The sequence below is a fragment of the Lithobates pipiens genome, unplaced genomic scaffold, assembly GCF_037356315.1.
Source record: "Lithobates pipiens isolate NorthernLeopardFrog02 unplaced genomic scaffold, aLitPip1_a1.2 Scaffold_18, whole genome shotgun sequence".
Lineage (NCBI taxonomy): Eukaryota > Metazoa > Chordata > Amphibia > Anura > Ranidae > Lithobates > Lithobates pipiens.
In genome coordinates, this window is record NW_027507758.1 from 366,543,241 (window position 1) to 366,570,315 (window position 27,075).

The 27,075-nt window shown below is 40.4% G+C and overlaps 2 protein-coding genes across 2 annotated transcripts in view; both read right to left on the minus strand.

Moving 5' to 3' along the window:
- The window catches only part of LOC143986724 (uncharacterized), a 136,922-nt gene extending 121,002 nt beyond the window's left edge, over window positions 1-15,920 (minus strand). The window contains exons 1-4 of the mRNA XM_077485130.1: window positions 15,866-15,920; window positions 11,147-15,442; window positions 3,824-3,931; window positions 1,163-1,276 (exon numbers count right to left, since the gene is read on the minus strand). Coding sequence (XP_077341256.1) covers window positions 1,163-1,276; window positions 3,824-3,931; window positions 11,147-15,442; window positions 15,866-15,920 — 4,573 coding nt within the window. The remainder of the gene's footprint in view (window positions 1-1,162; window positions 1,277-3,823; window positions 3,932-11,146; window positions 15,443-15,865) is intronic.
- Window positions 15,921-17,074: 1,154 nt separating this feature from the next.
- LOC143986725 (uncharacterized) overlaps window positions 17,075-27,075 on the minus strand; it is a 147,150-nt gene continuing 137,149 nt past the window's right edge. Inside the window, 10 exon segments of the mRNA XM_077485132.1 lie at window positions 17,075-17,079; window positions 17,935-18,054; window positions 18,393-18,509; window positions 19,567-19,692; window positions 20,610-20,729; window positions 21,050-21,172; window positions 22,050-22,175; window positions 22,268-22,448; window positions 22,701-22,885; window positions 25,252-25,383. Of these exon segments, the coding sequence (XP_077341258.1) occupies window positions 17,075-17,079; window positions 17,935-18,054; window positions 18,393-18,509; window positions 19,567-19,692; window positions 20,610-20,729; window positions 21,050-21,172; window positions 22,050-22,175; window positions 22,268-22,448; window positions 22,701-22,885; window positions 25,252-25,383 (1,235 nt within the window).

Here is a 27,075-nt window from a genome sequence, read left to right on the forward strand (position 1 = left end):
ACAAGAAGAACAAGAAGAACACGAACGGAAGTCGGCGGCGACAGAAGACCGGGCCACCGCCTGTAAAAGAGCTACAAGAAGGCGCGGTGGCCCGGCAGAAGAACCGAAGGCGGCGACAGAAGAACGGAAGACGGCGACAGAAGACCGGGCCACCGGACCAGGCGCGGTGGCCCGGCAGAAGAACCGAAGAGGGGGACAAGACCCCCGAAGTCGGGAGAAGAGGCCGGCGGCGGGGAGGAAGAAAGCCGGACTCCTCCGCTAGCAAAAGAGCTACACACACATAGCGGAGGAGTCCGGCGAGAAGACCCCTGAAGACGGAAGACCCCCGGCTGTGCAATAAAATATTTTTTTCCCCTGTGTTGTGTTTTTTTTTGTACTTTATTTCACAGGTGAATGGGTAGGGGTACATTGTACCCCATACTCATTCACATAGGGTGGGGGGCCGGTATCCGGGGGCCCCCTTCTTAAAGGGGGCTCCCGGATTCCGATAAGCCCCCCGCCCGCAGACCCCGACAACCAACGGCCAGGGTTGTCGGGAAGAGGCCCTTGTCCTCATCAACATGGGGACAAGGTGCTTTGGGGTGGGGGGGCCGCGCGGCCCCCCCTTCCCCAAGGCACCCCCCCATGTTGAGGGCACGCGGCCTGGTACGGCTCAGGAGGGGGGGCGCGCTCGCCCCCCTTTCCTGGCCGGCCGGGTAGCGTGCTCGGACAAGGGTCTGGTGTGGACTTGGGGGGAACCCCCACGCCGATTTTTTTCGGCGTTGGGGTTCCCCTTTAAGCCCATTCCAGGCGGCGGAGCCCGCGACGTCTCCTTCGCGGGCCCCGCCTACCTGTACACGCGCTCGAAATGGGCGGACTTTCCGAGCGGGAACAGTCCGCTCATTTCGAAAGTACAGCGGACAGGCCCACACACGGGCGGACTGTTCGCTCAAACACAGTTTCAGCGGACAGTTTTTCGGAATTTCCGAAAGACTTTGTCCGTCCAACTGTCCGCTGAAACTGTCCGCTGAAAGCCCACACACGAGCGGACTGTCCGCCCAAACACTGTTCAGCGGACAAGGTTGGGCGAACAGTCCCCGCGTGTGTACGCGGCCTTACTGATAAAAACAGGAACTACGATTCACAAATGCATTACCACAGATGTATATGTACATTTTCTTACCTTCATTGCATGTGCTTCCCTGCCAACCACTTGCACACAGACAGGAGAAAGTATAGTATCCATCAATACAGGTACCATCATTTTTACATGGGCTTGAGGCACAGTCATCAGGGTCTGCAATGAAACACATCTATTTGTCAGAAAGGAATAAAAATGCAAGGTAGCCATATAACAATATAATCAGGTCTGGAGGGGGGGGGGGCAGAAGGGTGATGTGCCCCTGCCACAGTGTTGATATGTGGAGGGGGTGGGGGAGGAAAATGGTGGGAGCTTCAGCTGCTTTGTTCTTCTTTCAGAAGAAGCAGATGCTGCTGAGGAGTGAGGGTATGTTGTTCTTCTACCTGTTTACCTTTGTCATGTGACATATCACATGACATGAGACAGAAAGGAGGAGAAGCTGCCTTCATTCCCCTTGGGTGCAGAGCTAAGAAGGAGGTCTGAACTAAGTGAGTATACAGAGGGTGGGGGATAACTCAATCCTAGACTTCCCCTCTTCTCCCCAAAACCCGTCAAATGCCCCTAACCTTCTCCCTTAGAGCACTTAAGCCACTTTCCTCCCTCAGAGTCCCCAAGATCCCTTTAGATCTATCCATGTTACACGGTTTTTGAGTGCACTATTTAGAGAGTTTGTAGTGCATTGTGTTGCATGGAAAAACACGCATCTGCCAACCGTGATTAGGGTGTCATTAACAATTAGGATGCATTCGCAGCTGTACATTACTGAACGCATGGCAACCGGCTCAAAAAATGTGCATTTCACCTCGTGTTTCCAAAAACTCATTAGCTTGCATTGTCATTTAGGCTGCATTTGCATCTGCACATTTCCAAAGACTCAAAAACACTTGTACTTTGCTGCACATTTCAGAAATGCTCTGCAAAATGCACATCACACTTGCGTTGCAATTTAGGCTGCATTTGCACCTGCACATTTCTGAATGTAAACACGTGTGCTTCACCGCATGTTTAGTAAACGTGCTGCAAACATGCATTGTGATTGTGCTGCCATTTAGGCTACATTTGCATCTCCGTACTTCTGAATGCAAAAATACTTTGCCACATGTTTCAGAAGTGCACTGCAAACGCACGCCATGCTCGTGTTGTCATGGAACTGCAAGTGTGGCATGCCACACAACACAGAGAAACCAGAAAGCAAAAAAGAAAAGGATGTATATGTCACACAATTGTTATCAGTGGCCAAAACCAAAAACAGATAACATCAAGGTTTTATTAAGTCACACGAAAGTTGCACTATGTATTCTCATCAAAGTCACAAGCAAGTTGCATCAAAACCGCATCAAGTCACAAGTAGAAAAGCCTATGGATCGCAAAAGTGTGTTGTGAACTGGCCCTGACACTGAAGTAGCAACAGTTTTCTTCTTAGTCACACCTTGCGGAAATTTGTTTCCTTCCAGTGAAACTACCAATGCAGTGTCTTTTTTCAGTGACAGCACTGATACGAGGAGAATTTTTTTATTCCATTGAAACCACTGACGCAGTGACATTTTTCCTTCACCACCATTTGCCCCATATGTGTGCACCAATTTTAAGGGAAAAAAAACACCTGTTGCTCTAACTGCTTAAACTGTGTTAGCTGATATAAGGCCATCTAAATCTGCAAGTCTATCTAATGCCACGTACACACGACCGTTTTTTGCATCAGAATAAACTCTGACGGTCTTTCAGATGGAGTTCCGCTGAAACGGACTAGCCTACACACGATCACACCAAAGTCCGTTTGTTTAGAACGTGATGACATACGACGGGACTACAAAAAGGAAGTTCAATAGCCAGTAGCCAATAGTTGCCCTTGCGTCGTTTTTGGTCCGTTGGAATAGCATACAGACAAATGGTTTTCCCGATAGGAATTGATTCAGTTGGAAATATGTAAAACATGTTCTTTTTCTAGGTCGGTCAGAATTTTTGAAAAAAAAGTCAGATGAAGCCCACACACGATCGGAATATCCAATGAAATGATTCCATCTGACTTTTTTTTGCCGGAAAGTCCGGTTGTGTGTACATGGCATAACACTACCCTACCCACACACTGACAATGCTCCATCCAGAATGGAGACACCTAAAGTGCTAAAGGAAGAAAAAAAAGGAAATAAAAAGACAACTAATGCAGCCACCGCATTCAGGATTACTAAACTGCAATATATTGATTTTTTTTGGTTCAATTATACTTGAGTTCATTTTTATTAGGTGTGTGCTTTGGATAAATTGGACAAAGATTAGCATACCTGTCACTGCTATTCAGGACTCCATCAGATAGATGTGCCTTCACTTACTGTCATTTTGACAACTTTTTCCCAGACAGAAACTGGGAAGTTTCTAACAATAGCACAGACATAAATAAAAATATGTATTTTTTATAAAGTACAGTAGGGATTAGATCCATTGCCAGGTCAATCTCCCTGTTGCAGATTTTCCCTCAGTATTTATCATGTGAAACCATTGACATTAGGTAAATCTCTCTAAAAGAACCCTGGAAATGTATCAGACTGGAAATCCTCTCCTTTCCCACTATATCCAAAATTCTAGTTTTGCAAGCAACTTTTTAGATTTTTGTTTTTTACGTGTCAGAGTTGCTTTATACGGATACAGATATTCATTTGTAGACTAAATACTATACTCTCTATATTACTTTATAATTTACCATACCTGTTGTATTAGTGGAAAGGCTCTGAGTTGTCAGTGTTGTAGTTGCAGAACTGAGGCTTGTAATGGCTTCAGTTGTTTTAAGCTGATAGGCGGTTGTTGGTTTACTATCTGTTAGAAGAAAGGTAAATACAACCTGAGAAAGCTGTTGTCAATAGCCTTCATTCTAAAATTACTGTTAGAGTCATAGAAGAGTGATGGCAGAAAAAGGACCAAGTGGTGCATTGAGTTTATCCCTTTTTTCTATGTTTTTTTAATCAATTTTAAGTTTTCTTTTGTATTAATTTTTTATTTTACGCTTGTAAAGCGCTACTGGAACCTACTTTGCTGGAAGTCATTACAAGCATCAGTTACCTTTTTAGTAAAATAATTACTTAAAATATCAGTTTTTACCTTTGCTCCTGCCAATTTGAGCTCAGACATCAGAAGGGGTGGGGTTAATCTGGTTACCCCACCGGGTGGCCCCACCCTTGGCTATATAACAGCTGTCACTGCATAGAGGCTGCAGTCGGTGGGACGCCTCCCATCGAGGCAGAAATTTTCTTTTTTTGGGGGGGTTTTTCTCAGGACTGTCGGCACCGTGATTGACGATGGATTTACATTGCAGGAGTTTTTTTTTTTTTTTTTAATAAAGTGATTGTCAAAAACTCTGCTGTCGTTTTTACTTTTTTACACTTTTTTGGTGAATGGTTAGGGGTACCTCCTACCCATTCACATAGGGAGTGGCTGGGATCTGGGGGTCCCCTTGTTAATTCCGATAAGCCCCCCACCCGCAGACCCCCACAACCACCAGGCAAGGGCTGTGGGATGGGACCCTTGTCCCCATCAACATGGTGACAAGGAGCTTTGGGAGCAAATTTCAGTGTTTTTGGATTTGATTACATTATTGAATTATTTTTATTATTATTTATTATCATTATTTATTATATTATAAACTTTTTCATACCCGGGAGGTCTACTAGACTCTGGTTTGGACAGATTTAAGAGAGTTATTCCTAAGAATTGCAGGCCTACAATATAAAACGCCAAATTTTCATGCAAAATAATTGTACCGCTTTCAGCACCTGAAATCAGAAATAATCATACTGCCATGGAGGTTAACTTCCTGACTATGATTAATCCCCTTTGGTTAAATCACATTTGAAACGCAATTATGTCCTGTATAGTGACTTATGGGCTGGCAGATGAAAGTATATCATTTGACAGAACGCAGAAATCCAACATACTCGAAAATGTAAGATACTGTACCCAGTGGTGTATTTAGGTTTTGTGCTGCCCTAGGCCTGACTAAACTTGTGCACCCCCCAATTTAAATATGAACCATCCCTTCCTGTCAAGGACACACCCCTTTCTGTTTAAGGCATGCCTCGTCATCTGTAAACCGCACCCCTTCCTCTTTAGGCTCCATCTTGTCATCTTAGAATTCCACCTCTTTTTATCTGTACATTAAAAGTGGGTACCAAGTGCTTACTTGTAAGCTCCTTGAGGGTGGGGAACAATGTAAATGTGCAATGCAGGGCTCAAAATGTCAAGTTCTGAGCCACTAGCCATGCTTTAAGAGTTACTTGCCACTACTTGCCCCACCCAACCCCTTCCCTGCCTTGCCCCTAAGTCAGCCCCTAAACACGCCCTCGTAAATTATCTCAGGAAATTACATTGTGAAATGTTTTATACAGAATTAAGTTCCAAAAATAAATATTAACAACAACTTTAACAATATTAACAAAAAGCATATCAGTACCCAGCAGTGCAGCCTATCAGTGCCATTCAGTACAGTCCCATCGGTGCCCATCAGTGCAGCATCATCAGTGCAAACTCATCAGGGACCACCAGTGCAGCCTAGCAGTGCCTATCAGCACAGCCTCATCGGTGCCAATCAGTGCAGCCCCATCAGTGCCACCCCATCAGTGCTTATCAGTGCAGCCTCATCAGTGTCCATATCAGTGCGGCCCAATCAGTGGCCACTAGTGCAGCCTATCAGTGCAGCTCTATCAGTGCAGCTTAAGAGTGCCACCTCAACAGTAGCAATCACTGCAGCCTCATCAGTTTCATAATATCACAGCTTAGTGTATACTAATCATGTATGGATTATAGCACGGGCCACTTTGCAGTACATGAACTTTCACTGAAGGTGCACTTTTTAATGGGTTTGTATCAACATGGGGACAAGGGGCTTTGGGGTTGAGGTCATGTGGTCTGGTATGGTTCAGGAAGGGGGGAGCTCTCTCGTCCTCTCCTCTTTTCCTGTGGCCTACCAGTTTGCATGCTCGGATATGGGTCTGGTATGGATTTTGGGGGGCCCTACGCCATTTTTATTTTTAAATTGGCAGAGGGTTCCTCTTAATTTCCATATCAGACCCAAAGGGCCAGGTAGGGATTTTAGGGGGATCCCCACGCAAATTTAAATTTTTTTGGGGGTTTGGGGTTCCTCTTAATATTCATACCAGACCCAAAGGGCCTAGTACTGGACTAGGGGGGATCCCATGCTCCTTTTTTCAATGAGTTTAATCCATATTGCTGAGACCCAACAATTCATTACAGCCGCGATCAGTTTTAAATGACAATTTTTTCCTTTAGAAATGTCATTTTGCTGTGGTATTGTTCTAAACATGGGAAAAATGTGTCACTTTTCAGGCAAAATATAGACACGCCCCAGGCAGGATATTTAAAGGAAGATTTCATTTTTATTGTTTCACTTTATGCATTAAAAAAATCACTGCTCCAGAAAAAATGGCCGTTTTTGAAAAAAAAATTGCATTGATACATGTCCCCTGGGGCAGGACCCGGGTCCCCAAACACTTTTTATGACAATAACTTGCATATACGCCTTTAAAATGAGCACATTTGATTTTTCCTGTAATGCCTCATACACACGGTCGGACATTCCAACCACAATTTTTTGGCCAAAATAATTGGTTGCACAAAGTTGTCTGAAAATCCAATCAAGGTGACGTTATACACGTACGATGGGACTACGTAGAGGCCAGTAGCCAATAGCTTTCATCTCCAAATTTTTTCTGAGCATGTGTGGCACTTTGTGCATCGGAATTCACTACACATGATCGGAAAAGTCTGATCAGATTTTGTTGTTGAAAAATTTTAGATCCAGCTCTCAAACTTTTTCCATCGGAAATTCCGACAGAAAAAGTCCGATAGAGCCCACACACAATCGGATTTTCCGACAACATAATCTGATTTTTTCCGTCGGAAATTCCCGACCGTGTGTATGGGGCATTAGTGTCCCATAGACTTTAACAGTGTTCGTGTGTTCCAGAAGCTTTGGAATTTGCCGCAAACTTTGCATATTGTACGCTGTTCGGCGAACAGGTGAACACCCAATGGGACTGACAATTCATTATAGCCGCGAGTACTTTTAAATGATTTTTTTTCCTTTAGAAATGTCATTTTGCACAGGAATTGTTGTAAACATGGGAACAATGTGCCACTTTACAGGCATACTATAGACAACCCCCAGGTCCGAAATTTAAAGGAATATTTCACTTTAAGCATTATTAAAATCACTGCTCCCAAAAAAACTGCTGTTTTTAAAACTTTTTTTTTCATTGATACATGTCCCCTGGGACAGGGCCCAGGGCCCCAAACTATTTATGACAATACCATGCATATAAGCCTTTACAATTTGTACTTTTGATTTCTCCCATAGACTTTTAAAGTGTTTTCCCGCAGCTTTCGAATTTGCAGTGAACACCTCAAATTGTTCGCTATTCGGGCGAACACCTAATGTTTGTGTCAAACTTACAATCAACTCAAACATTGGGCTCATCCCTAGTCTATTATTATTATTATAATGGAGGTATGGTATATAGTGCCAATAATTTACACTCTACTTTACAATGATTGTAGACTAGACTACTAAGCACCTTTGGTGAGCTCTTCTGTGTGCAGTGAGAGCAACACGTGTGTTCAGGGAGAAAAGAGTGAGCTGGAATGTTACCATTAACATGGATGTTAAAGTCATCAAGAATTATAGTTGATATTTCAGAGGAGGGTAATCAGGGATTTTTTTTCTCAGAGAATAGGTGCAGGAACACGCTCTTTCTGATCCACCCCTTTTCTCCACCACTACCCACTTCCGAGCACCGTTCCTTGGTTTCCTCCCCTACCCACCTCCCAGTACTGCCCTTTTAGACAATATAGAACCAAGTATAAATTTGTGGTGCAAAGTAATCCATAAGGAATTTGGTAATTATAACAAGAAAAGCAGTAAAATAGAACCCCTGCAGCCAGTAAGGATAAAGCCCCCATCAGCAACAATAGACCACCCCACCACAAAAAATCCCCCCCAGCAACAATAGACTCCCAGCAGCAACAGCAGATCTCCCCACAGCCAGCATCAATAGATTCTCCGGCAGCCAGCAACAGTATCCAATAGACCCCTCCTTCAACAGTAGATCTCTTCCATTAACAACTGACCTCCCAGCAATATAAGATCCATCCCCAGCAACATTAGGTCTTCCCCAGCAACAATAGAGTTTCTCAAAAACAAAAGACCCCCATGTAAAAATAGATACTATCCAGCTAGAATAGATCCCCTAGGAGTGAGTATCAATAGACCCTGCAGCACACCCCAGCACCACTTGCTGTCAGTGGTAAAGGTGCCGTAACTGCGTTCAACCGAGTTCCCACTGAAAAAAAGCCCTGGTAGTGAGGCAGAGAAGTCGTCAGGGAAGCATGCTGTCTGTCCAGAAGGCCAATAAATCACATACATTTTCAGATAAATGAAAGAAAAAAAAAGACAAATACAGTAAGTTTGAACAAAGGAGGTGGAGAGAGAGGGACATGTAGGAATAGTTTGAACCAGGTTTCAGTAATAGCAAGTTAAAGGAGTTGAAGACAAAGAGGTCATTAACAGAAGCAAACTTATTACAGACTGAGTGGACACCTGGAAAGATGGAGGCAAAGGATCAGAGGGCACAAGACTTGGGGATGGCTCTTGGAAACAGAGGAATAGAAATTAGAGTGTGTGGAAACTGGAAAGTTGCTGCTTTCAGAGCAAGGAAGGTGTCAGGCAAAGGGGTAATAGTAAGATAGAGGAGAAGAGGGTCAAGATTGTGTGAAATCTCTGCAGAAGTTAGGAAAAGCAGGGGGTAAATAGGATGGAAGGAAGACTTATATAAATACACATGTCCCTGGCCAGCAGGGCAGGACTGAGGGTGATCTATACAAGCTGTGAAGAAGAGAAGAGGAATACAGGTGGATCACACTCCTTGTCAGGTGCTAGTTATGTAAGTGTGAGTAAAATTTTGTGTTTAGACTCTGCTGTGGCCAGTGGAGCTTGTGGACTGCTTTTTGTCTACTCTGATTCTGCAACTGCAGGCTTGCCTGTCTACTCCTGTCTTTCCAGAACTTTCTGGAAACATAGTGAGCAGGAGAGGGCAGAGTCTGAGCTGGCCTTATACACAGAATCAGTCAATCCCTGGTCAAGAAGAGTGATCAGCAGGGGACTGAGAGGTGTAAATAAGGTTTAGAGCAGAGAATAGCAGGGTCCTTCGCCTGCTTGAGATTAGCCATGCCTGAAAATGCTGTAAAACCTTCCAAGGCTTAGAAGAAGCTTTCAGAAGTCATGGATGATTCCAGCTCACCAAGGAGATGAAGGATCACCCCTAAAGACAAAGGAACACTCAAGGCAATGCATTTTCCTGGGATGCTTTATCCCAGCATCAACTGAAGCTGAAAGAAGGCCTTCAGATTTCCTGGATCATGGTGAGTAGACTTTAGAGAATTCTCAGGAGAGAGACTGTTGTGATTACACCCCTTTTTGCTAGATGAATGGTTCCAGACCTGCTGCCAGGGCTGTGCCCTTAGAGGAGGCCCTCCTGTGCTGAGCTACTGTCTGTGCAGAATATTCTGCTCTATTTCAGTACTGTTGCTAGGAAGTGCAGGTCCATTTGCAGCCTGTTAGTTGCACTGTAGTTTATAGATACATTCTTCTTTTTGCTTTAGTTAAAGTGCTGTCTAATAGTTTCAAACTTTTTCCTCTAGACCCAAATTGCTAGATTTTATAAAGAGGGGACGTACATAGATATTCATTTTTCGACCCAGTTCTGTGAGGTTTATGACTGACATTAACCACTTTCAGACCGGACCAATTTGCTGGTCAAAGACCAGACCACTTTTTGCGATTCGGCACTGCGTCGCTTTAACTGACAATTGCGCGGTCGTGCGACGTGGCTCCCAAACAAAATTGACGTCCTTTTTTTCCCACAAATAGAGCTTTCTTTTGGTGATATTTGATCACCCCTGCGGTTTTTATTTTTTGCGCTATAAACAAAAATAGAGCGACAATTTTGAAAAAAACGCATTATTTTTTACTTTTTGTTATAATAAATATCCCCCAAAAATATATAAAAAAACATTTTTTTCCCTCAATTTAGGCCGATACGTATTCTTCTACATATTTTTGGTAAAAAAAATCGCAATAAGCGATTATTGATTGGTTTGCGCAAAAGTTATAGCGTTTACAAAATAGGGATAGTTTTAAAGCATTTTTATTAATAATTTTTTATTATTTTTTTTTTACTAGTAATGGCGGCGATCTGCGATTTTTATTGTGACTGTGACATTGTCAGGGACCCATCGGACATTTTTGACACATTTTTGGGACCATTGTCATTTATACAGTAATCACTGCTATATAAATGCAGTGATTCCTGTGTAAATGACACTGGCAGTGAAAGGGTTAACCAGTGGGTGGCAGTGTAGGGGTTAAGTGTTCCTAGGGGTGTGTTACTAACTGTGGGGGGGTTGGGCTTTCATTTAGTGTACACTGATCTCTGCTCCAATCACATGGAGCAGAGATCAGCATCACTAGTTGCTAGGCAGAATGGAAAAATGTTGTTTATACAGCATTTCCTCCATTCAGCCACTCCGTGAGACGATCGCGGGGATGCCCGCGGCGATCGAGTCCGCGGGTCCTGCGACCGGACTCACGGGGGTCCCGACCAGCGCGGGAGCGCGCCGCCGGCGGCACGCTTCCGATGGCAAGGCGGCATCGAATATTGGACGTACATGTACGCCAATATGCCTGCCCGTGCCATTCTGTCGACGTACATCGTCGTGCGCTGGTCGGGAAGTAGTTAAAAAATGATACATGGACATATTCAAACTGTATACATATTATTGACTCTTAATTATTTCCTTTGCTAAAAAGGCTAATACTTTACAGCAAAAGCAAAGGAGAAATTAATTTGGTAATACAAATGTGGAGTATCTCTGAGAGAAGCAATCTGAATATATCAGTTCCCGCAAGGTGAAAAAATAGTTCATAATTTTTTATGCATTTATTACATGAAAAGAAAAATGTACCTGTTTGTGGCGATGATGATGATGATGAAGAAGAATAACTCTGAAATGCTGTTGAATTCAAAACAGTGCTGGATGATGGGTCATAAAACAAGGCTGATGTTGCCTCTGAGCTAGTTGATGTGGATAAACCATTATTTTCAGTAAATGTGGTAGCAATATCGGATGTAGTAGTTGTGTTAGGCGTAGGTGCAGAGAAACTTTTTAATTGTGATTGTGTAGAGCTGCTAGGGATTTGTGAAGATGATAAATCATCACCACCTGATGGATTTGGTGAAGTGACAGTCGAGGAATATGGATATTTAAGTGTTGTGGTTTTAGGGGAACTTGAAGTCAATGAGCTAGAGTGTTCATTTGTGGAGCCTGCAGATGACTGGGATTGGGACATGCTGGGTTCTGATGTAAATGTTGATAATGTAGTCAGCAGTTCTGTAGATGTTAAGTCAAGAGCTGTTTCATAGTCAGAGGTTGATAGCCCAGATCTGCTTGTTGCTTCTGAAGCTGAAATCATATTTGTACTCAATGTTTCCATTATTGTTGCCTTTGGTGATGTTAGATGTGGAAAATCAGAAGGTTTGCTGGAGGTAGTCTCAGATGGAATAGAATGTAATTCAGTAGACTGTTCAGTTGTTAGAGAATCAGTGGCACTTTCACTTTCAGCAGTTCTTTTACTCAACAAAGTTGTTTGCAATTCTGACTCATAAGTAGTGATTTTCTCAGTAGAGGAGGAAGAAGATATACTGGTGAAATCGGAGGTATATATGGGAGTTGGTCTGGGTTCCAGTGTGGATAGAATAGTAGAGGTACTGGGGGCTTCAGTAGTCGAGGATAAAGACATGCTGGGTTCTGAGGTAAATGTAGATAATGTAGTCAATGGGTTTGTTGATGTAATGTCAAAGGTTGTTTGATATTCAGAGGTTGATAACCCAGATCTGCTTGTTACTTCTGAAGCTGAAATCATATTTGTACTCAATGTTTCCATTATTGTTGTCTTTGGAGATGTTAAATATGAAACATCAGATGGTTCCTTTGAGGTAGTCTCATATGAGATAGAATGTAATTCAGTAGACTGTTCAGTTGTTAAGGTAGCAGGGGGACTATCACTTTCATCAGTTTTTTCAGTCAACTTAGTTGTTTGGAATTTGGATGATGTCTCATAAGTAGTGATTTTCTCAGTAGATGAAGAAGGAGATATACTGCTGAAATCTGAGGTATACATGGGAGTTGGCCTGGGTTCCAATGTGGATACAATAGTAGAGGTACTGGAGGCGTCAGTAGATGAGGATGAAGACATCTGGGGTTCTGATGTAAATATAGATAATGTAGTCAATGACTTTGTATATGTAATATCAAAGTTTGTTTGATATTCAGAGGTCAATAACCCAGATGTGCTTGTTGCTTCTGAAGTTGAAATCATATTTGTACTCAATGTTTCCATTATTGTTGCCTTTGGTGATGTTAGTGGTGGAAAATCAGAAGGTTTGTTTGAGGTAGTCTCAGATGGAATAGAATGTAATTCAGTAGACTGTTCAGTTGTTAGAGAAGCAGTGGCACTTTCACTTTCAGCAGTTCTTTTACTCAACAAAGTTGTTTGCAATTCTGACTCATAAGTAGTGATTTTCTCAGTAGAGGAGGAAGCAGATATACTGGTAAAATCGGATGTATATATGGGAGTTGGTCTGGGTTCCAGTGTGGATAGAATAGTAGAGGTATTGGGGGCTTCAGTAGTCGAGGATAAAGACATTCTGGGTTCTGATGTAAATGTAAATGAAGTAGTCATTGGTTTTGTGATATTAAAGATTGTTTGATATTCAGAGGTTGCTAACCCAGATCTGCTTGTTACTTCTGAAGCTGAAATCATATTTGTACTCAATGATTCCATTATTGTTGCCTTTGGAGATGTTAAATATGAAACATCAGATGGTTCCTTTGAGGTAGTCTCAAATGAGATAGAATGCAATTCAGTAGACTGTTCAGTTGTTAAGGTAGCAGGGGGACTAACGCTTTCATTAGTTTTTTCAGTCAACTTAGTTGTTTGGAATTTGGATGATGACTCATAAGTAGTGATTTTCTCAGTAGATGAAGAAGGAGATATACTGCTGAAATCGGAGGTATATATGGGAGTTGGCCTGGGTTCCAATGTGGATACAATAGTATCCGTACTGGAGGCGTCAGTAGATGAGGATAAAGACATCTGGGGTTCTGATGTAAATGTAGATAATGTAGTCAATGATTTTGCAGCTGTAATATCAAAGTTTGTTTGATATTCAGAGGTCGATAACCCAGATGTGCTTGTTGCTTCTGAAGCTGAAATCATATTTGTACTCAATGTTTCCATTATTGTTGCCGTTGGTGATGTTAGATGTGAAAAATCAGATGGTTCATTTGAGGTAGTCTCAGATGGAATAGAATGTAATTCAGTAGATTGTTCAGTTGTTAGCGAAGCAGAGGCACTTTCACTTTCAGCAGTTATTTTACTCAACAAATTTGTTTGCAATTCTGACTCATAAGTAGTGATTTTCTCAGTAGAGGAGGAAGCAGATATACTGGTGAAATCGGAGGTATATATGGGAGTTGGTCTGGGTTCCAGTGTGGATAGAATAGTAGAGGTATTGGGGGCTTCAGTAGTTGAGGATAAAGACATGCTGGGCTCTGATATAAATGTAAATAAAGTAGTCATTGGTTTTGCAGCTGTAATATCAAAGATTGTTTGATATTCAGAGGTCGATAACCCAGATCTGCTTGTTGCTTCTGAAGCTGAAATCATATTTGTACTCAATGTTTCCATTATTGTTGCTTTTGGAGATGTTAGATGTGAAAAATCAGATGGTTCATTTGAGGTAGTCTCAGATGGAATAGAATGTAATTCAGTAGACTGTTCAGTTGTTAGAGAATCAGTGGCACTTTCACTTTCAGCAGTTATTTTACTCAACAAAGTTGTTTGCAATTCTGACTCATAAGTAGTGATTTTCTCAGTAGAGGAGGAAGCAGATATACTGGTGAAATCAGAGGTATATATGGGAGTTGGTCTGGGTTCCAGTGTGGATAGAATAGTAGAGGTACTGGGGGCTTCAGTAGTCGAGGATAAAGACATGCTGGGTTCTGAGGTAAATGTAGATAATGTAGTCAATGGGTTTGTTGATGTAATGTCAAAGGTTGTTTGATATTCAGAGGTTGATAACCCAGATCTGCTTGTTACTTCTGAAGCTGAAATCATATTTGTACTCAATGTTTCCATTATTGTTGTCTTTGGAGATGTTAAATATGAAACATCAGATGGTTCCTTTGAGGTAGTCTCATATGAGATAGAATGCAATTCAGTAGACTGTTCAGTTGTTAAGGTAGCAGGGGGACTATCACTTTCATTAGTTTTTTCAATCAACTTAGTTGTTTGGAATTTGGATGATGTCTCATAAGTAGTGATTTTCTCAGTAGATGAAGAAGGAGATATACTGCTGAAATCAGAGGTATATATGGGAGTTGGCCTGGGTTCCAATGTGGATACAATAGTAGCGGTACTGGAGGCGTCAGTAGATGAGGATGAAGACATCTGGGGTTCTGATGTAAATATAGATAATGTAGTCAATGACTTTGTATATGTAATATCAAAGTTTGTTTGATATTCAGAGGTCAATAACCCAGATGTGCTTGTTGCTTCTGAAGCTGAAATCATATTTGTACTCAATGTTTCCATTATTGTTGCCTTTGGTGATGTTAGATGTGGAAAATCAGAAGGTTTGTTTGAGGTAGTCTCAGATGGAATAGAATGTAATTCAGTAGACTCTTCAGTTGTTAGAGAAGCAGAGGCACTTTCACTTTCAGCAGTTATTTTACTCAACAAAGTTGTTTGCAATTCTAACTCATAAGTAGTGATTTTCTCAGTAGAGGAGGAAGCAGATATACTGGTGAAATCGGAGGTATAAATGGGAGTTGGTCTGGGTTCCAGTGTGGATAGAATAGTAGAGGTACTGGGTGCTTCAGTAGTCGAGGATAAAGACATGCTGGGTTCTGATGTAAATGTAGATAAAGTAGTCATTGGCTTTGCAGCTGTAATATCAAAGTTTGTTTGATATTCAGAGGTTGATAACCCAGATCTGCTTGTTACTTCTGAAGTTGAAATCATATTTGTACTCAATGTTTCCATTATTGTTGCCTTTGGTGATGTTAGATGTGAAAAATCTGATGGTTTGTTTGAGGTAGTCTCAAATGAGGTAGAATGCAATTCAGGAGACTGTTCAGTTGATGTTGCTTCTGAAATATACTTTGCAGATGTCTGTGTCATTGTTGTCTGTAAGACATCTGAAACAAAATTACATAATGTAAGATTTATAGAGGAATTGTTTATGAGTGAATTGTAGAAATGTATTCAGTTGGTAATAAGTGACCATAAAAATTAGCTGCTACCCACAAAGATAGCAGAGATCTTTGTAGTAGTGCTGACTACTACAGTGATTGTCAGGTTCCACAATGGTCCCTCAGGTATGAAATATGCACACTTATATTGGTCCAAGCTAAATAAATGTAGGTATGCAGTTAAGATCATACTTGGAGTTCAGTTTTAATAAAACACCAAATATTCTTTGAATTCTTTAGGTTTTTACTGTGAAAGCGGGATATGAATTTCTAGTTCCAACACCCTGCTAGCCTGTGCTTACAGTGAACGAAAAGTGAATCAATTAATATTACCGGGAACGTGAAGATCTTTGTGGTGCCTGCAATTACCTCTGTTTATCTTCAAATCAGCTGCTTTGTGCCTGGGAAAGATTATGGATCCCATGCCCAAGTAATATACCGGGTCCTAAATACATTATGCCTCCCTCCTAGCACTAACTCTATATTCAGGCTTAGGAATGTTAGTTTACATCTGTAGTTGTCAACTTATGAGGTATGGGCCCAAATTGTGGCTCTTATCATCACAAAAGGGCTTCATGTAATGTCCATGCTAGATAGGTCTGTCACAGACTGCAGACATACTAGAGGAATGATGATCAGAGACTGAGAACATACTATAGGTTTGAATGGAGGCTGATGATATGCTGTAGAAGATAGTGAGTGACTGGGAACATGTTACATGAAGTTCGTAAACATTACTATACACACCTGCAGTACATAGTTTGTCATCAGAGACCGGATCTGATTTTTCTTTGCTGTAGTTTCACTTTCATTTACAGGTCCCCCCTCCCCCACACCCCTCATTCTGTGACTGTACAATAAATGGAGAAAAGGCACACTGATGATCTCATCTCTGTATCCTCTTCTCCTATCGGCATGCTTCTTCCAGTACAACACACCTGATTAGCTCATTGTGCTTCTCCTCCCCACCCCCTTGAACTATGTTGTACAGATTGTACAGTAGACTGCAATAGGCTGAAATCAGATCAAATCCGGTCACTTACACAGCTTGGGTTTGCAAAAAATACATATAATGATCTATTATTGATTACAGTTCTGTAATAAAGTGGGATTGATTTACTAAAGGCAACCCCTTTCTGCACTATAAGTGCACTTGGAAGTGCAGTCACTGGAGATCTAAGGGGAAGATCTGAAATCAGGGGAAGCTCTGCTGATTTTATCATCCAATCATGTACAAGTAAAAATGCTCTTTTTTTATTTTCCTGGCATGTCCCCCTCAGATCTACAGAGACTGCACTTCCAAGTGCACTTGTAATGCAAAGTGGGTTTGCCTTTAGTAAATAAACCCCATTGTGTCTTTTATATTTGCCTAAAGTCTCGTTACAAATGTGGTCGAGGCTAACACTATAATAATTAAAATACTAATTGCAAGATGGATTTCTTGTCACTTTTGGGTATTGTGATTGATGAAGTTCCCCATCAAAAATTCTAGAGACGTTTGCATTGTAAACATATTTAAATAGTGAATTTTAAAAATGTTATTGAATATCTTCAATAAAAATCTACTAGGAATATTCATTAAGCTATAACAATATTAGTATTTCAATCATAACTCTTTTAACTCTTTATTAACTACTTTTTACAACTGAGATTTCTGTTCATTACAGCTTTTATTGTGTGGATCAGCTATATTTGTGATGTGCATTACAGTACTTTGTGGTATTTTGTATTTAACCACTTCAATACAGGGCATGTTCACCGCCTTCCTGCCTGGGCCAGTTTTCACCTTTCAGCTCTCTCATACATTGAATGATAATTGCGTGGCCATGCAACACTGTACTCATATGAAATTTTTATATCTTTTTAAAAACAGGTAGAACTTTCCTTTGGTGGTATTTATCCACCACTGGGGGTTTTTTTTTGTTAAACACATGAAAATTACTGAAAATTTTGGGGAAAAAAACAGCGGTGATTAAATAACATCAAAAGAAAGCCCTATTTGTCTCAAAAAAGATAAAAAAATTAATTTTGGCACATGACTGAGTAATTCTTATTCAAAGTGTCAAAGCACTAAAAGCTGAAAATTGGCCTGGAAAGGAAGTTAAAGTTTGGTAAGGTCTCAGATGGTAAGGTTAAAGAGACAGCGCACCCACCCTTAATGCATTAATATAGTAGTGCTGACTACTACACTGATTTCAGTCCAACAGGCATTAGATATGCACCAATGTGAGAGCTGGACCAATGTAAGTATGAAATTAGGATCATGCCTGGTGTTCAGTTTTAAGTTTAATTAACATATTTTTTGATAATGAAATGTATTTTAAACAAAGTAGTCATTTTGAAAGGTAACATCGATCAGTTTCAATTTAATTGGGTTTATCTTCCAAATACTGTCATTGTTACTCCCTATGCAGAGTTAGAAGAGGGCTTTCCCTTACCTGTACAGTTGGGGCCAGAATATCCTGGGAGGCACTCACAGTAATAAGAGCCATTTGTGTTTATACAAAGAGAATTGCTTGTGCAATTGTTGAGAGAAGTTATAACACATTCATCAATATCTGGAACAGAAACAAATGCCAACAAATAAATAATTAAATTAAGGAAGAACAATAACCCAAGACAAAGAAGGGCACTGGAATGTTGTTTAGTTTGCTCAAATGTGTTAAATGTATGTATACTGTACAGTTTTTATTTATTCCCCTATATCAAAATAGTAAGCAGTGGACAAATGTTTGTAAGTCCACTCTTTTAGTAGATAACTTTCTAAATATCAAAGTCAAACTTGTTTTTATAAAATCGTTGAGACTATAAAGAAACGCACTCCATTTTCAGCATGTGTACATGACCCCGTGTTTGTATGATTATAGTATTTATCATAATAATATATTTAATATACCTGCGCAGAAGATATATGGATCTCCATTATAGCCACCGGCATATTAACAATTATAGCTTCCTGGTGTGTTGGTGCATACAGTATTCTCTGCATAACTTGATATGTTCATGCATTTATCTCCCTCCTCAACCCAAAATGTTGGCAGGTCTTTGACATCATTAAGTGCAATGCAGTGCAAGACCAGTGGTGGATGCTGGTCCTGCATTACACGCTATGAGGATCCGAATACCCCCCACTTGTCTATCACCTGTTTGTATTGGGAGTAGCAGCATGTCCCCAGAGCACTCTCTAGTGTCCTTTGCCAGCCTTGCTCTGCCTTCCCCACTATGCACACCACCTGTCTTCGGCCAGGGCTACCCGAATCCCAGCAAGATGGTGGAGGGTGAGAGCCTTGGAGCGTAATTGAGCACAAAAGGATTCTGCAGGAGATTGTGCACATGGCCAAGGTGTGTGTGGAGCCCACCCTGCGGTGAGATGTGTGTGTGTGGGGGAGTGCTCAGATTTGCTCTATTGTCTCCTCTGTGCCATTTTCCCCCCTCTGATCTGATGGTCCTGGTGATACTAGCTGTTGTACACCACTGAGAGGAGGTCACTGCTAAGATTTGAAGTCCTGAACACTGCTGGTGATAACACGGAGGGCATGGTGTTATCTCCACTATTATTATTGATCAGCAGATGTCACAGGAGGAGGCTGAGGCTGTGCTATAACATTACATTTTAAGCTATGTGGTCCACCCAAGTTGAGAGGAATATCAACCACACTGGAAGGTGTCTGCCCACCCCCCACATAAGGGAGGAGTCTCATCACCGAGCTGTTGTAACAGTACCAGTATGGGGTGGCAGGAAGATAGGAAGGTGGGCTAGCAGTACCAGCATGGGGTGGCAGGAATATGGGAATGTGGGCTAGCAGTACCAGCATGGGGTGGCTGGAGGCCGGGTGCTGGGGTCAGGGTTTACGTCCTCTTTAAACGGAAGAGAAAAGAGCTGGGGCAAAAGTGCAGCTATTATCTACAAGAAAAAGCAGGTTTTAACTTGTAGGAAAACAAAACATCTCAATGGCTGGTTTGAACATTGGTCCATCTTTGCTGCCGTTCTTATAAAACACCATTAAATCATGTTGAGCTGGATAATGATATAATAATAATGAAATATCTGGTAAAATATAAGTTCTTACCATCACATCGATAAGGATTTTGTTGGTTAATTCTGTAACCTGCATTACATGAGCAGTTAAAACCTTCTGGTGTATTGATGCAAATTTGCTCACAAGCAGAGAGTCCTATCCTACACTTATCAATATCTGTCAAGAAAGAAAGTTCATTATTCTTAATGTTTACGTATTTAACTGAAGTTTTTTTAGTATAGTTAGTATAAGTTTGTGCACAGTAAAAATGTAAAACCTTTTAGTGACAGTGTTGAGTTTGAAAATAGTGGTGCATTGAATCGCATATAAAAACCCTCTGAATTCCAGCAATATTTTTTTTAAAGTAAAGTCAGCAGTGGCTGTCTCCATATTTTCCCCATGTTAGTTTTTCTTTGGGATGCTTAACTGGTTAGCCTGGAATTGAATAAAGCCCTCCAGGGTGTTGCCTTGTTGGCACCTCTTGTTCACAGTGTGAAAAATCACAGTGTGAAAAAGTTTTATTCCATTCTTCACTCATATATATTGTTAGAGTTCACAAAAAAAAAAACAACCTGATGCCTGAAAAAAACCATCAGCAGGGACACAAACCGCATTTCAATGTTAAAAGAGGTTCTAGCCTTCTTCCACCACTCTAATAAACAGTGTTCTTGTTGCTAATGTGTCCCTGTTAGCTAGATTTCCCCTCACTTCCTGTTCTGGTGACAGCTAGGCTAAATGTGAGGAGGTGCAGTGTGGTGTGGTGGCTGTAAACACTCAGAGTCCAGTTGCAACAAGCAGTATTAACTTGTATTAAAATTAAAGTTTGCAATTCACAAAAAGCCTGGCAGGAATGCAACCGAACGGGCACACTCACAGGAAATAAAAGTGTAAAAAGCAAATATAAACCTTACGTGAAGAAATTGAGCTGCAACATTCATAAATTATAATAATGCTGCACATACTGTATTTGATTACTAACTTATATAATATTGCAACATATAGGAATGATTTATAAACAAAATAATAGTTTTGAAGGGTAACACCAATTAATTGAATTACTCCTGATGCAGAGTTAGAAGTGGGCTTTCCCTTACCTGTACAGTTGGACCCAGAATATCCTTGGAGGCACTCACAGTAATAAGAGCCATTTGTGTTTATACAAAGAGAATTGCTTGTACAATTGTTGAGAGAAGATGTAGCACATTCATTGATATCTGGAAAAGTAATAAATGCAAAAAAAAACGAATTGTAATTTAAGTCAGAACTATAACTCAAGAAAAAAAATGTGTTAAATGATGTATGTACAAATGTTTTCCCCCTAAATCAAATGGATGTAAGCAGTGGACAAATGTTTGTAAATCCTCCATTTTAGGAAATCAATCTCTGTCACAAAGTTAAGCTCATTCTCAGTTATTCAAACTCAATTCCCAAAGTCATTGAAAATATAAAGAAACCCACTGCATTTGTTGCATGTGTACATGACCCCGATGCTTGCATGATTACATTATTTATTAAAATAATATAGTTAACATACCTGTGCAGTAGATATGTGGATCTCCATTGTAGCCACTGGCACATTGACAGTTATAGCTTCCAGGTGTGTTGGTGCAAACAGCATTCTCAGCACAAATTGATTTGTTCATGCATTCATCAATGTCTGGAACAAGAGCAGATAAGGGTTTTATGGTGATACCTTAATAAGTTGGCAAAAATAATAGGCTATTGTATAAAATGAAGACATAAGAATTTGTAGTTGAACCTACTCTAAACAGCCAATGAGCAGAAATGTCGGCATCTTGATTTCTCTCCAAGTGTCCTTGGATAGAAGTGATGTATTTGCAATTGCCTGCACAGTAGAAATGCCGTGTTTTGCCATGCAAGCAGATGTCAAGGAGAGCCGCAAAGTGCATTTCAGCACATCACACTGCTTCATTTTTTATTAAAGTGGAAGTAAATCTATCCATTTAACAGTTTCAAAAAACAGTTAAATTCCTGGCACTTGCCGGAAATGTACCACTCCCATTGGTTGTGCTCTCAACCAAACTGTCAAACTATTCAATGGCTGGTGTCATCACTGATCACATGTGCAACATCATGGCAGTTGAAGATTAGGCAGAGGCCAAGATGGCAGTTCCATTGGCTGAAAACAATAGGAGGGTTTACTTCCACGCCCCAAAAAATTGTAGTCACTGCACTATGTGTGTATGAGCCCTTTAGGAAGCTATAGTTAGGAAGCATAGAAGCTGCAATTGCAGCCATCTTTTTCCTGACAATCACGCCATTAGCATTTTCAGGGGAAGGACATCTATGGCAGTTAACATATTTTTCTCGTGCTGCACTAGGCACTGACCTACATATATCATTTGGTAACATGACATGGCATGGTAAATTTGCTTTATGGGCCTGGTTATAACATCTACTAGACCAACATTGGCATTACCTGATTCATATCCATAGCCAGGCACATAGTAAATGTATTCAAAAGGCTTTATGCCACTTCTGGGTACTAAGGCAGTAATATTCAGAACACTTACCATCACAACGGTATGTATCAGCTGGATCAATTCTGTAACCTGTATTACAGGAGCAGTTGTACCCATCCCATGTATCAATACATATTTGCTCACATTTGGATATATTAGCAAAGCATTCATCAACACCTACAGGAGACATGAGATAGGTAAATTATATAGTAATGCATGCTATCATGTGACCTATACATATTAATGGTAACCTGCTATCTTATTCTCACCATAGCATTTTATCCCATCGCCAGACAGTCCATCAGGACAAGGTGAACACGTGTAGCTATCATTAGGAGCGGGATTGTCTATACAGGATGATGTATTAAAACAGCTGTTCTCTAGACAAGCATTTAAATCTTCAGTACAGAACTCTCCTGTCCATCCAGAGGAACAATTGCAGCCCGCAGTCTGAATAGAAAACATTCATTACAAATATTGTTATACTAGAGTTATTAATAATAGGGGGTTATATAAGTTTGTGAAATTGTTGAATAGTATGTTAATAATAAAGGTGATATAACAAGTGTCATATAGTAATCCACTTTGTAAAAAGAATTCTATTAGTTCAATGTACAAATGAGCTGTATTCAAGAACCTAAGATATTATTCAGTAAAGGAAAAGTTACAAGTCCTAGTAAGTTTTATGAAAGCAGTCAATACCATGAACTTGGAGTTGTTCATCTGACCCCTCAGCATGGTGTTCTCATAGTCACAGGTGGCGTTGTTGCTACAGTTGCACAATATTAATGTGAGGCCTTGCTCTGCGATGGCTTCGGAGTTGTTGGCTATTACAGTTGCAAATACGGGTGTGGAAGACGAAGGCAACCATGTGAGAGTGCCATTTACTGTAAACAACAAGGATTTGAAACAATATAGTTTTATTATTACTTTAATTATGAAACCAGAAATCCCTTTGGGCTCAAATATGACAGTAATATTTAGCTGCAAAAGCTGTGCACTCGAGATGAGCCTGATGTTTGCGTCGAACGTAAGTTTGACGCAAACATCAGGTGTTCGCCTGTTTGCCGAATGGCAAACAATATGCAGTGTTTGCGGCAAATTCGAAAGCTGCCAGAACCTTGATAAAGTCTTGGGACACTAACATGAAAAATCAAAAGTGATAATTTTAAAGGCTTTTATGCAAGTTATTGTCATAAAAAGTATATGGGGACCCGGGTTCCGCCCCAGGCTATGAATGCAATTTTTTATTTTAAATGGCTGTTCTTTTCGGGAGCAGTGTTTTTTAATGCTTAAAGTGAAACAATAAAAATTAAATATTACTTTAAATATTATGGACTGGGGAGCCGCAGAGATCTGACAATTCATTACAGCCGCAATCAGTTTTAATGACAATTTTTCCTTTAAAAAATGTAATTTTGTTGTGGTACTGTTCTAAACACAGGAAAAATGTGCCACTTTAGAGGCATACTAAAGAAACCCCCAGGAGCAATATTTAAAGGAATATTTCATTTTTATTGTTTCACTTTAAGCATTAAAAAAATCACTGCACCTGAAAAAACTTCAGTCTTTAAAAGTTTTTTTGCATTGATACATGTCCTCTGGGGCAGGACCCGAATCCCCAAACACTTTTTATGACAATAACTTGCATATAAGCCTTTAAAATTAGCACTTTTGATTATTCATGTTCGTGTCTCATAGACTTTAATGGTGTTTGTGTGTTCTGCCAATTTTTTTGCCTGTTCACATGTTCTGCTGCAAACTGAACAAGAGGGTGTTCAGGTCATCCCTACTCTGCACATATGTCCTCAGTCCTGATTGACTGTCCTATATCATACACAACAAATTAACTACATATTGCCACAGCTGTATTAAATCAGTGGCAGTGTATCATGGCTTAATGCAAACATGTAGATAATTTCACAGGGCAGTACAATAGTTCAATTAATACCATAGGCTCTGTACAGTAATATACAAAAAATATTCAGTATAGTGAGTTTGCAGCTGAAGACTATAATTGGCCAACTTCCATGTACTGATGGAGAAAGTCCCCAACTCAATCAGAGAATCATAGGAAGTGATAGTTAAAGTAGAACTATGGCCTCCCATTGAACAAATATACGCTGCAGCCGTGCATATGTACTTACAGTTCTCTCCTAGTCCCTGTGCAAAGCAGTGTTCATTTTGACATCAGATCTTGATTCAGTTTTATTAAGTCTTTTGACTAACATGCCATTTTTGTTTTAGCCATATTTTAGTCATCTGAATTGTTTTAGTTGTAGTCTAGAGTCTCTAGAATTGCTAAACTTCATTACTTACTCCAGGAGTAAGAATCTAATAATGTGTTATTATTTATGGAATTAAGGTTTGAACATGCACTACAGACACAGATTTAACCATTGTGATGTATAAAACCAAGTTTCATAAACAAACAAAAGTATAGCTTTTTGACAAACAGAAATGCAACTTTAAAATAAACAAAAAACAAACTGTAAACTCTATTGGCTGTAATGCCTTTGCACATATTATCTAAATATATTACCAATGTTAAATATTACAAAAAAAATTAACAGCATTTTTCTTTTCTTTCAGCAGCTTAGTACTTAGTAGATGCCCCATACTTATTCTTATGTAGTAGTGCAATACATGTTTATGTGCTATTATTATAGACCGAGGATAGAATTGTGTTGCCGATAAAAAAAAAGGCCAGCAGAGGGTGCCAAAGAGATAGCATGAATGAGGGTAATGTGTGGAACTGCATAGGAAAGGGAACAGATTGACGGGGCCTGAGTCTCTCAGCCAGTACAGCTAGTCAATAGAATCAGGGGGCTGGGCCTTTAACAGAGAAGTGGAGCTCCAAGGAAAGTGGACGTGCAGGTGGGTAAACATCCCTCCCTCACATTTTCATTCAGTTTTTGTTTGTTACCGAAAAATAAAATTCATAGTTTTCTAATCAAATTTTTATTTAATTTATTTTTCACTACTGAAAACATACAGTTGACAAAAATGATGATGAAACAATTTTCATTGACAAAATTAACACTGCTGCAAAGTACCTGCTGAGTCTACCAATGAAGTCCACCAGAGCTGCTTTCTTTGATGGAATGGTGTGACAAGTGACCATTGTAACAGACGTCATTAGGCCATTATGATAGTAATCGCTATGGATTTAGTGTACACACATCCAGTATAATATGTCTAGTAATGTCAAAAGGCTGTAAGAGAATTATTAATGAGTATAAGGATGTCATACCTGAAATGATGAGGTCACTGGATTCTGTTTCCAGACTGAACACAGAGTCTGCAGCCGAGAAGCTAATCAGGACTTGTTCACCCAAGGAGCTCATGATAGTTGCAGGGCCAGAGATATTTGGAGGAAAAATGGCTATAAATAAAAAATAAAAAAACACACAACTGAAGTACAAAATATTGTTAGCATTATGATCAATTATAGTTAAAGGATTTATACAAGTACCATGTCTTTCACTAATTTCACCCCTTCCTTTTTTTTTTTTTTAAATAGGACTATGGATGTGTACAAGCGCTTGTGTTTATACAGATTGAGGATATAGGGCGTGAGTGTATAAACTACATTGAAGGACTATGGATGGCTTCCTATAAAAAGTTCTTCAGCACTTAATTATAAGTATATCCACCCTTGATTTTTTGTACAAAGTCCTAACATAGGGACCCATATTTGCTTATACTACAGTGGGATGAAAAAAAGTGGCTATCAGTATTATCATTGCTGATTCAGAAACCTGTAGCTTGTCAATAGACACCTGGCCACAACTAGTCCTGTCCACAGCTTTCTGGATTGATAGCCCTTCCTCTGTTTTGGCTCAACTATGCTTCCCCCCTTCATTAGAGGATTTGACAGACAGCAGAAGGGGCTTACGGGTCCCATTGCTCTCAGAGTCTCCTGTGAGAATAGGAAGAGGGAGTAGTGTTTCTGCAGAGAGGACAGCGCTGGATCGGTGGAGAAGTCATGTAACTGTTTAGGTGATGGAAACTTACTGAGGTGTTTTTTTTTGTCTTAATGCAGGGAATGCACTAATATAAAAAACAATTCAACTTTTAACCACTTTATTATGGCTTGGGCATTGTTGGTCTAGTACTTTTTGAGATGGTCATAGACTGTCACACAAGGTCTTACATTTGCTGGGTCTTGGGAGGTGCTATGGGGCTTCCTGAAAAAAATTCTTGGTGACCTATCGTTATTTAGAGATTATCCAACATGTTTTTGTCAAGAAGAAAATATATGGAGCTAGGGAGGGGTCCGCTCTCCGTCAGTGCCCACGTTTGGCGCATGTGCAGTGTGATGTTGACGTCACTCGCTGCCGGCGTCTATGTTTGAGCGCTGATAAAGTGGGGGGTATATAAGACCCTCCAGCCATAGGCTGGTTGCTGGCTCTTGGGGGACACCGTCTTGTTAAGCACACGGAAATAAGGTTAGTTATTAGGTTCAGGCTGACTTTGATCCACACCTTTTCAGCCTTCCCAGTTGTCGGTTCACCATAGTTTTCTGATTATATACATCTCTTTCTTTTGCATTAATAGGGGCTCTATTATTAAGCATAATGCTTACTGTGTAGCCACTGTTCAGGCTAGGCTTCCATGTTGGATATAAACCATTGTCTTTGGTTATTGAACATGCATAGAATTCCCTATCTGGGTTTAGGTGAGTTCATTTATAGACAATTTTTTTAATTTATAGTCTAATTCCAATTTTTGCACAGTTATTTATAATTGGCCCCCTTCATTATGGCTATGTCTTTTGTGCTTCTTTGTATTTTTGTGTGCATTTAGGCTGCCTGACAGTGTGTCCATCCCACCCCAAACTTTCCTAAACCTCTGGCGTTCCTGTTATATGTAGTACTCCTACATTAACCCTTTATTTGGTATGTACGAGGTATAAATTTCCCCCGCATATACCATTATTTGTATATCCAATCCTCTTATAAAAATTGTGTTGATCGGTCTCTCCTCTACCCCCTGCAGTCACCATCGGTGATATATAGGATTGGATGCCCTTTTCCTCCCCTCGAGAGCGTTTCATCAATTGTGGGCTTGTGGA